This window comes from Oncorhynchus mykiss, chromosome 12, assembly GCF_013265735.2.
Source record: "Oncorhynchus mykiss isolate Arlee chromosome 12, USDA_OmykA_1.1, whole genome shotgun sequence".
In the NCBI taxonomy this organism is placed as follows: domain Eukaryota; kingdom Metazoa; phylum Chordata; class Actinopteri; order Salmoniformes; family Salmonidae; genus Oncorhynchus; species Oncorhynchus mykiss.
The window spans coordinates 69,402,006-69,414,077 of NC_048576.1; the positions used below are offsets into that span (position 1 = coordinate 69,402,006).

At 44.3% G+C, this 12,072-nt stretch overlaps 1 protein-coding gene across 1 annotated transcript in view; it reads left to right on the top strand.

Annotated features, from left to right (window-relative positions):
• Window positions 1-987: 987 nt before the first annotated feature.
• The window catches only part of LOC110538157 (rho-related GTP-binding protein RhoN), a 32,285-nt gene continuing 21,200 nt past the window's right edge, over window positions 988-12,072 (top strand). The window contains exons 1-2 of the mRNA XM_036938219.1: window positions 988-1,354; window positions 1,961-2,048. Of these exons, the coding sequence (XP_036794114.1) occupies window positions 1,253-1,354; window positions 1,961-2,048 (190 nt within the window). The 5' untranslated portion in view covers window positions 988-1,252. The remainder of the gene's footprint in view (window positions 1,355-1,960; window positions 2,049-12,072) is intronic.

The window sequence follows — 12,072 nt, forward strand, 5'->3', positions numbered from 1 at the left end:
AACCCTATTTCTGCAAATATATTATATATTACTTATGAATCATTTAGGCCCATTGAAACCCCCCAAAACAATATATTATTGGTTCAATAATCTTTCGGGAAGATGCAGACACTGGTGGTAGGCTAATGCTGATGGCTCAGCGTATGTTTCTTTTCGTATAGATAAAATACCACTCCTCACCAAAGGGAGGCAGTAAAAGCCTGTAGAAAAAAGTATGTAACAACTAGTTTGAGACCTCACTGAATTGTAAACCGGTCTGCCTCAGGTGGCATTTATATCTCACTTGAAACAACAACAGTGCGTGAAACATGGACGTTTCAATCGAAGAGCTTCCAAATGAAGCAATTCGAGTTGTGGATAGGGAAGTGATCCATTGATATGTAATAAGACAGGGTTGGGCTGAGTGGGTTAAGACTTTCGACTTCCACAACATGATGCTTCAAGATACAGTGATAACTGATACGTAATTACCAGTGGCTTGTTCTCTGTCCTCTAGCTATCTACTAAAACTCATGTCACAAGGGGGAAACGATCCATCACACCATACGATCCATCACACCATACACGCTTCATCCCCCCCATAGTTGTAGCCTACCTCTCCAATGCATAATACAAAAATACTTTACTTTTCATTTGTTTTGTATAAGACACTCCCACTTAACATTAAAATATACGTTAGACCTATAAATCATTTGTAAAGGGGTTTATACCCCGTTTATAAACTGTTCGACTAATTATTAGTCTAGTTTTCCAGTTTATAACTATGTAATAAACAGTCAGTACATTCGTTGAAATGCGTATCTCAACACTATCCTCAAAGCTATAAATAAAAGTCATGAGATGTAGCCCAATTATAATATGTGCGCCACTGCGCCACTGTTAGACAAGTAAAGAGACAAGCTATCAAACAAGTAAATGAGCACGGAGGCACGAGGACCAACTCGCTGTCGTTGGGAGAGTGTATGGGTAAGGCGTGGCCAATTAACGAGTTTGGAGGGAGGGGTCTGCGTGCTGCTGCTGAGTGCTGCTGTTGCGGGCAAGGTGGGTGTAAACAGGCATTGAGAGGATAGCTGGTGTAACCGTGGGAACCGAGGGCTGCACGGGGTGGACAGGGGAGGACACATAGTAGGGCGCGCCACAATCGGGGCATGTACCTGCTGGGTTTTCCTTGAGTTCCAGTCTCACCTTATATCCACATCGGATGGTGAATGAAACCGATCCGCGTCCAGAACAGACACACTGACAGACAAAGATGGAAAGTCAAGGCAGCCGCTGTAAGATCGTGGTGGTCGGAGATACGCAATGTGGTAAAACTGCGCTCCTACATGTTTTTGCGAAGGACTGCTATCCGGAGGTAAGTGTCCTGATATATATATAGGCTATGAAGTATTGCGTTATGAGCACGACTGTCAACACTTGAAAACAGGCAACTGGATCATTTAAGAGTGGTGTGTGTACTGTAGGTCATCGCGGTTGGGAATGAAGCAAAAAATAAATGTCAAGACGGACACCGAAACCAAATAGAACAACCAGAGCTTCTTTATTCTAATCATTTAACCCCAATGTCTTGATTTAAATTATGAGCCAGAGGTGTGCACGCACCTGCGTTAGACATTTCTCTAGAGAGAGAGAAAGAGAGAGAGAGAGAGAGAGAGAGAGAGAGAGAGAGAGAGAGAGAGACGGAAACTGAAAGACAGGGAAATAATGTGCATCTTTAAATATAAAATGGTCATTATTATCAGTGATTAAAGAATATAGACTCATATAATGTATTTCGGAGTGTATTCGTTTTCCTATTGTCGTTAATATGGTATCGGGGTGTTATTAGCAACTAGACCTATATTGTTTTAATATAACCTATATATTTGTATGATACATTACATGTACGTAGTTGAACGTCTAACCTACGTTACGCCTATGCTATTAGTGCTTTACTAATCAAGATGCACCCCTTTTCCAGAACTATGTCCCCACCGTTTTTGAAAACTACACGGCCAGTTTTGAAATCGAAAAACAGAGGATTGAGTTGAACATGTGGGACACGTCAGGTAAGACTATTTCTGCTCTCTGCATCTATCTCCTAAAGGCTGATGACAAATCAATCCCTCTGGCTGCTCAGCTTGGCAGTGATGACAGTCCACATCTGCAACCGTGGGAGGGCTGCTTCAATCATTTTGGGTTTTTCAAGCAGCCATCTCTCTCTGCTGAATTGCTTTGACCATGTCGACTGACTGACTGGCGTACTTTTGCTTGAGGCATCTGCTATTTATGATTGTTTCCTTTGCTGAAAATCTCCAGTGCCAGCCCTTTCTCTCGGCGCTGCACTCTGTTTACATTCCTCTCTCTGCGGAGCACTGCGTGTGGCCGGGCTGTTCCCATGCTCTGTCCAGTGGCCAGAAGACTGCTGGGGGTCGGAGAGGGGCAGGAGCAGGGGCTGAAGCAGAATGGCCGGCCGGCCGACTGACTGGCCCACAGAAATGATCTCAACCCATCCATACTGTTTCAGTTGTGTTTGACTGTGGTTACAGTTGCACTTGCTCTCAATCCACTCCTATCAGTGCCAAATGGCTGCAAATAGTGTTTCTCTGGACGTTAACTGACTTATTATGCCTCTTTGTCGATAGTGGGTCAGTCAGTGTTTGGTTCCAGCTATAGACCCTCTATCTGAGGGGTTTAGAATACAGATGCCCGCCATGGTGGGAAAGCAATTTGGGTTTGCCCCATTGACACCACATCTCCAGACTTGAGAGGGGGTGATTGTGGCCCATCTGTGTGGAATGCCATGCTCTAGTTTCAGCTCTCAGCCCAGGGCCTTCAGGCTGAAGCTGTAAGTGCAGCTTAGAGATCCACAGACTGGTCAAAACAGTATCTGAAACATCTCTGACTGGCTGACTGAGTGACTGAGAAGCCTGGGTATGTAATTGAACCCCCAGGGGAATCCCCGTCTATTGCCATAAACATTCCTAAACCTAAAAACATCCTCGCAACCGATGATGATGATGGGGGTATTGCCATTTTACACGGTCATATAGCTGAGAGTGTTTTCTTTTGAGGGGATTTTCTATGTGTGGGAGGGACCTGGTGTTGACCCTGAGAGTAAATCTACTTGAGTCTGTCAGTGAGGGCTGAAGAAGTCTCTGTGGCTGGGAGGAAGGAATCAGTGGGTCAGAAGTATTCCTTATCTCCTCCATAGCTTTGGACTGGGGGGGGGGGGGGGGGGGGGGCTTCTGTAATGGTAGCAGGGTTGTGCTTCTGTCTGTCCATATCTAACCCTTTGATGATCACTGACAATGGGTGATTAGCCTTTTATTTTCAGTAAAGAGACAATAACCCTCCCTCTCTCTTTACTCCATCTACCAACATGACATCACCCACCCAGCCTACCAGCCTCAAGCAAGTTACACTCAAGAGTATGTGTGCTCACATGCCTGCCTATTAACTCCTTGGTTCGTATCAAACACAGATGCTCATGTTTCCACTCCAGATGTAAATGAGTTAACGGATGTTCTCCTATGGTAAAAACACTCAAACATTTCAATAAAGAGAGAAAGGTCAGGTTTCTGCCTCTGACTTCCTGCCCTTCTTTTTTCCATACTTTTAATTCCACCCTTCTCATGACCCCCTCTTCTGCCCTCTCACTCTTCCTCCCCCCTCTCCCGTGCGCTGGCAGCAGCAGGGTATTGCCAGGGACCATGTGTCTTTTCCACTCCGTTTTGCCTGGCTGCATGGCCACTATCTGGACCCACTATGTAATTACTGTGAAGAAGCTTTTGCATATGCAGTAGACCCCTCGCTGGCGTTCATAAACTACAGCCAATATGGTGGCTATAACTTACTGGTGTGTAGCACAGGACCAGGGTCTGTAGAACGCCTCCTGTAATCTATAACCAGTGGTAGAGAAAGTACCCAATTGTCATACTTCCGTAAACAATAAGCCCACCTTCATAGTAAATGACTCAAGTAAAAGTGAAAGTCACTCAGTAAAATACTACTTGAGTAAAAGTCTTAAAATGATTTTGTTTTAAATATACTTAAGTATCAAAAGTAAATGTAATTGCTAAAGGTACATTATTTTCTTTAGGAATGTAGTGCAGTTAAAGTAGAAGTTGTCAAAAATATAAATAGTAAAGCAAAGTACAGATACCCCCAAAAATACTTAAGTAATACTTTCAAGTATTTTTACTGAAGTACTTTACACCACTGTCTATAACCACCCAACAGCAACTCTGTATAACAATGTACCAGGATCAGCTCAGTTGGTTTCACTCCATCTGCCATCCACCTAGTTAGTGTCGAGTAATAAGATGGAGAGTGCATTAGTAATAACATATCAGTTGAACACAAGAGACTCCCCGTGGTCTCCGAATATCACTGATTCAATCATTATTGATTAGTCCTTGAGGTGTGTTCTGTTTCAGGAGCTGGAGTCTAGCCTCCTCATTTACACTTTTACGGCCTCTGTGGTCTGATTGGTCTCAGTGGGTTTGGTAGGACGTGTATTGCCATTAACAAGGTCACGGTGCCTATTGTTTGTGTCAGTAGACCATTGATTAGTTTAGCCTCGGTGATCTGTTGTTCTCCAGACCAGCAGGGTTTCTAGTATTCACAGGATGGAAGAAAACAGAGGTGAGGTTGATCTAATTAGGGTCATGACTGTGTCTAGGTACTGTGTGTGTGTGTGTGTGTGTGTGTGTGTGTGTGTGTGTGTGTGTGTGTGTGTGTGTGTGTGTGTGTGTGCGTGCGTGCGTGTGTGCGTGCGTGCGTGTGTGTGAACCGGTGTCTTCGTGAATAGGATGGTTAATTTAAATAGGCATAAACAGAAACAGGGCCATTATGGCTGTCCAGAACCAGAGGGAAACTGGCAGCTGCTTTGTATTCCCCCTGCATTACGCCACGGACCATCTGGAGGATTAAGTCAATTAGAAACTGATTGAGTGGAATGCAAATGAGAATGTTTGTCTGTGTTTGTGTGTGTGTGTGTGTGTGTGTGTATGTATTGTGGGAGAGGGCATAGTCTGTGTATGCATGTCTGTTTATCTGTCTTTGGCATCTGTGTATTTGTGTATCTAAATAGCAGTAGCGAGGACTTTTATATAAAAAGCCAGCGATGACTGACAAACCGTTGCTCCTTGAGTTCAAATGTCACCATTCCTAACCCCATTCCGAGCTGTGATTGGCCAAGCTAACTGACACTGGGTCACAATAGGTCTGTGCACCAATCAGTGACCAGTACTGGGTGCTCACGGTCATGGGTTATGATGCTCGTCAGCCAGTCTGAGTATTCATCCAGCCAATACTGTCATGCCCCCTGTACTGTGTCTCTTCCCTGTGTGGGGGTGCTGCACCATGGGAACTATCTCATCCAAGTCAGGCCTGGAACATTCTCCCACTCACAGCACAGCAAGGACTGTCCCAGGGAATATCTAAGTAACTCGTGACAGTCATTCAGGCTTCTCCCACAGTCCCACACCACAGTCACATCTCTGTTTATGCTCGACTGATTGACTACGCCTGATTCCTTGTCTGTTGCGGGTCAGAGAATATTCTTTGTCATACTATAGCATACTGTAGCTTCACACATATTTTGAATTATTTCTAATTTCATTAGAGGCGTTAGGCAATGTTAAACACCTCTCCAAAGAATTATCCACTTGCCTACTTGACCCTCCACATGTATTATAATGATTATTTTATAACACACAACAGGTGTTTCTGTAATTAGTGGGGTGATATATTTTTGATTTGAGCGATAATGACAAATAGCTTCAAACACCTTGCATCACTCACACAGCCACTACACACACACACACACACACACACACACACACACACACACACACACACACACACACACACACACACACACACACACACACACACATACACACACACACACACACACACACACACACACACACACACACACACACACACACACACACACACACACACACACATCACAGTCACAGTGACTTTTTAATGTTTCTTGTGACTATGTTTTTAGCTTAAAGCCACATTCTCAGTGCAGTGGACCATTAGGGCATCAAGAGCCCTGTATAAACAAGCTTAGTTCACAGGGCCTTCCCTGCCCTAACCCTTTCCACTTGATTCATCTATAATAGAAACTGCATGAGCTACAAACCAAAACAGAGATGAAATAAAACCAACAGCCCTGTCTACTGTGGCTGGCTGTAGCTGGAGGTCCTTCAGCAGAAACATGAAATGAGCAGCTCGCCTGGGTTGCCATGTTGATTTACGGTTCTAGACAGAGATGACTGGGGAAGATGACCTCAGCCTTTAGTTTGCTCTTCCTCGTCGTGCTGTGATGCTACCCTCATACGTTTTCATCTTTTCCTACCTGCACCTGTGTTTTATAATTTGTGAGTACACACGTATTGTACAAGGCTATGGTTCGTTTTGCATGACGTTTTAAATCTATCACAACCATTAAATCGTAGTTAAAATGCCCCCCCCCCCCCCCCCCCCCCCCCAACTAACTCACACAGCTGCACTAGTCTACACTTCATGCTAGTCTCCTGACCTGCCTGGGGGTAGAACTGCCGAAACTTAAACCTGTTTTTATGATGATTAGCACGTAGCAGGCACACCCGCCGGTTAGGTACAGCCAGGGAGTGTACTGTGTGTCTGTGTGTCTGTCTGTGTGTGTGTGTGTTTGTCTGTGTTTCTGTGTGTGTTTGTCTGTGGAAATGAGTGCTATGACCCTTGTTGACTCCCAGAGGAATTATTTTCATGAGAAAGGTGTTTAGATCGCGCACGGAGTTACATTTCAGATGAACTACCCATCCCCCCCTCTCGCCCCAATTTATCTGTTTGAAAAGGCTCTATGATGATTGCCTCCCCCATTATTTTTCCATTGGAATGTCAAACGCTGCATTATGTCGGTTTTAGAACGATTGTTTCAGTGAAGCACCATTATGGAGAATAGGTGTGTTCCTAATGTAGTAGGGAAGGTGTTGCCCAATAGCCAGACTATATTTAGGACATGAAAAGGTGCGTCAGGACTACTTAACCCTAACATGTCATCAGAGCACTTCAAACGGAAGTAGTTAGGAGAACACATTGTAAAAGATTCACCCTCAACGTCACCCACGCTCAGTTCCGTTGTCTGAAGAACACTGCCTACAGTATATCGTTATACATAACTTATTCAACACATGGTAGAATGGTATGTCTCTTTATGTTTCAACATTCATAAAACAACCCAAAACACCAAAGACCGTCACTCATAGTGTTGTATAAAGCAAACTACCAAATGACCAATGGACGGTGCATCTGAACAGGAGCTGAACTTAAAAGCTAAACGTGTTACTGCCGGGTCTGTGCATACAGACAGACAGACAGAAGGACAGACAGTGTTGGAATGCATGTGGAGCTATTTCTGGACAGGGGGTGGTGATCCGGCTCTCCGCTGAGCCTCTGGCGGGGGTCGGCTCTGTGGGGGGGTTTCATCCGGCTCCTCCCTGTCCTCCCTTGCGGCTCCCCGTCCCTGGCTCCCATTTTGGAGTACCTCATACCCACTGGAGAAGAGCCTCCACAGTGCTGCGTCTCTCTTTTACATATAGACTAGAAGTAATAGCTGTGTTTGTGGTAGTGTTGCAAAAATTCTGGAAACCAAAATACAGATTATTCCGATACCCTGGTTGGAGGATTGATAGATTTCCTGCTTATTCCATACTGATTCCAGGAATAATCCAACTGGGATTTCGGGAACACCTGTGAATTTTGGGAACGTTATTGGAATCTTGCACCCTAACATGTGGTGACTGTGGATGTACAGCATGTGGATATGTATAGTAGATATCTTATTCATAGATACTGTAGCCACCTCACCGCACACTGTTCCACTGAGTGTCTGTGACAGTGTAGCCACCCAGAGGTCCAGGCAGCAGGGCTTTATGTCTACCCAGTCAGAGTGGCCCCTGGCTGGGTACACGTCGCTGACTCTCCCCCTAGAGCCTTGGGGTTCTCTTGGTCTGAGTCACTAACACTGTTACGCTCTGGCTTCAGCCAGAGAGACAACAGGACCCTGGACAATTGAAAGAGGGAAACGAGGAAGTAAACATGAAGGAAAGAAGTGTCACGATCGTCGTATGGAGTAGACCAAAGCGCAGCGTGGTTAGAATACATTCTTCTTTATTTAATGAAGAACACGAAGAACACTTAAACAAAAACAACAAAACGACCGTGACCTCTATATAAACACTGTGCTAACGTGCAACATAACATAGACAATAACCCACAAAATACCCAAAGAAGATGGCTGCCAAAATATGGTTCCCAGTCAGAGACAACGATAAACACCTGCCTCTAATTGAGAACCAATCTAGGCAACCATAGACCTACATAAACACCTAGATGGAAACAACCCCATAAATCTACAAAACCCCTAGACAGTACAAACACCCTAGATGAGACAAAAACACACATGCCACCCTCGTCACACCCTGACCTAACCAAAATATATAAAGAAAACAAAGAATACTCAGGTCAGGGCGTGACAAGAAGAGAAAGACAATAGTCTGACATGGCTAGTTTCACGACCAAATTAGTTTTTTTTTAAATGAACCACGTCCCTTCTCTCTCTCTCTCTCTCTCTCTCTCTCTCTCTCTCTCTCTCATTAGTTTGCATAGCTCTGTTCTGACCTGGAGTCAGCGACAGTGTGTAGGAGAGGAAAGGAAAGGAAAGGAGGAGAGGAGCTATGAGAGGGCCAGTCAGCCTCACTGACAGGAACACACAGCCTATAATTAAACACACAGAATATCCAATTTAAGTCTAACGCACTCGCTCAGACATACGCACGCACTCACTCACAAACACACAGATGTGACTATGCAAACACACACACACACACACACACACACACACACACACACACACACACGCCCGCCCGCATACATACTTTTTTGAATATTCTAAAAACACAAAGGAAACATGCATACGGTACAACCAAGGTCATGCTCCTCTCTGGGCTTATTATGTGCCATGTCCTTTTGAGTGGTATACTACACAGCCCCATGGTGAGCCCACTGCCCACCTGCCCGGTTCCTCTCCCTGTTCCTCTGCCCTCTCACTGTCTCCCAGCTCCTTATCTAGACACATAGTGGCTTTTGGGGGATTCCATTCAGACACTATCTCTAATGCCATCCTCCCCTCCGATCCCTCTGCTATCTGATGATCTCTGATGATCTCTGTATGACCGTCTGACCTTGGTCACAGACAGACAAAGGTCATACGATACGTCTACTGCCTCTCTTAAATATGACTGTAGGCTCACGGGGAGGTGCTAGACACTGAGGCTTAACATACAATCTGCTAAACATATGTCTTTTTGATTTAACCTTTATTTGGACAGGGACTCATGCTGAGACCAAGGTATCATTTACAGATGAGCCTTGCAATGTATGCATCAATAATACACATCATTATACTGTACACATCAATATACACATCAATATACTGTACACATCAATATACACATCAGTATACTGTATACTTCAATAATACACATTATACTGTACACATCAATATACTGTATACATCAATAATACCCATCAATATGCTGTACACATCAATATACACATCAGTATACTGTATACTTCAATAATACACATTATATTGTACACATCAATATACTGTATACATCAATAATACCCATCAATATGCTGTACACATCAATATACACATCAGTATACTGTATACTTCAATAATACACATTATACTGTACACATCAATAATACACATCAATATGCTGTACACATCAATATACTGTATACATCAATAATACACATCAATATACTGTACACATCAATAATACACATCAATATACTGTACACATCAATAATACACATCAATATAATGTATACATCAATAATACACATCAATATACTGTACACATCAATAATACACATCAATATACTGTACACACCAATATACTGTACACATCAATATACACATCTGTATACTCTATACTTCAATAATACACATTATACTGTACACATCAATATACTGTATACATCAATAATACACATCAATATGTTGTACACATCAATATACTGTATACATCAATAATGCACATCAATATAATGTATACATCAATAATACACATCAATATACTGTACACATCAATATGCTGTATACATCAATAATACACATCAATATACTATACACATCAGTTTCCACTTCCGGCGCCGACAGAGATGGCCGCCTCGCTTCGCGTTCCTAGGAAACTATGCAGTTTTTTGTTTTTTTACGTGTTATTTCTTACATTAGTACCCCAGGTCATCTTAGGTTTCATTACATACAGTCGAGAAGAACTACTGAATATAAGATCAGCGTCAACTCACCATCAGTACGACCAAGAATATGTTTTTCGCGACGCGGATCCTGTGTTCTGCCTTACAAACAGGACAACAGAGCGGATCCCATGCAGCGACCCAAAAAAACGACTCCGAAAAAGAGGGAAACGGGGCGGTCTTCTGGTCAGACTCCGGAGACGGGCACACCTTGCACCACTCCCTAGCATTCTTCTTGCCAATGTCCAGTTTCTTGATAACAAGGTTGATGAAATCCGAGCAAGGGTAGCATTCCAGAGGGACATGACTGTAACGTTCTTTGCTTCACGGAAACGTGGCTCACTGGAGAGACGCTATCCGAGGCGGTGCAGCCAACGGGTTTCTCCACGCATCGCGCAGACAGAAACAAACATCTTTCTGGTAAGAAGAGGGGCGGGGGCGTATGCCTTATGGCTAACGTGACATGGTGTGATGAAAGAAACATACAGGAACTCAAATCCTTCTGTTCACCTGATTTAGAATTCCTCACAATCAAATGTAGACCGCATTATCTACCAAGAGAATTCTCTTCGATTATAATCACAGCCGTATATATCCCCCCCCAAGCAGACACATCGATGGCTCTGAATGAACTTTATTTGACTCTTTGCAAACTGGAAACCATTTATCCGGAGGCTGCATTCATTGTAGCTGGGGATTTTAACAAGGCTAATCTGAAAACAAGATTCCCTAAATTTTATCAGCATATCGATTGCGCAACCAGGGGTGGAAAGACCTTGGATCATTGTTACTCTAACTTCCGCGACGCATATAAGGCCCTGCCCCGCCCCCCTTTCGGAAAAGCTGACCACGACTCCATTTTGTTGATCCCTGCCTACAGACAGAAACTAAAACAAGAGGCTCCCACGCTGAGGTCTGTCCAACGCTGGTCCGACCAAGCTGACTCCACACTCCAAGACTGCTTCCATCACGTGGACTGGGACATGTTTCGTATTGCGTCAGACAACAACATTGACGAATACGCTGATTTGGTGTGCGAGTTCATTAGAACGTTAGTTGAAGATGTTGTTCCCATAGCAACGATTAAAACATTCCCTAACCAGAAACCGTGGATTGATGGCAGCATTCGCGTGAAACTGAAAGCGCAAACCACTGCTTTTAATCAGGGGAAGGTGTCTGGTAACATGACCGAATACAAACAGTGCAGCTATTCCCTCCGCAAGGCTATCAAACAAGCTAAGCGTCAGTACAGAGACAAAGTAGAATCTCAATTCAACGGCTCAGACACAAGAGGCATGTGGCAGGGTCTACAGTCAATCACGGACTACAGGAAGAAATCCAGCCCAGTCACGGACCAGGATGTCCTGCTCCCAGGCAGACTAAATAACTTTTTTGCCCGCTTTGAGGACAATACAGTGCCACTGACACGGCCTGCAACGAAAACATGCCGTCTCTCCTTCACTGCAGCCGAGGTGAGTAAGACATTTAAACGTGTTAACCCTCGCAAGGCTGCAGGCCCAGACGGCATCCCCAGCCGCGCCCTCAGAGCATGCGCAGACCAGCTGGCCGGTGTGTTTACGGACATATTCAATCAATCCCTATACCAGTCTGCTGTTCCCACATGCTTCAAGAGGGCCACCATTGTTCCTGTTCCCAAGAAAGCTAAGGTAACTGAGCTAAACGACTACCGCCCCGCCCCGTAGCACTCACTTCCGTCATCATGAAGTGCTTTGAGAGACTAGTCAAGGACCATATCAC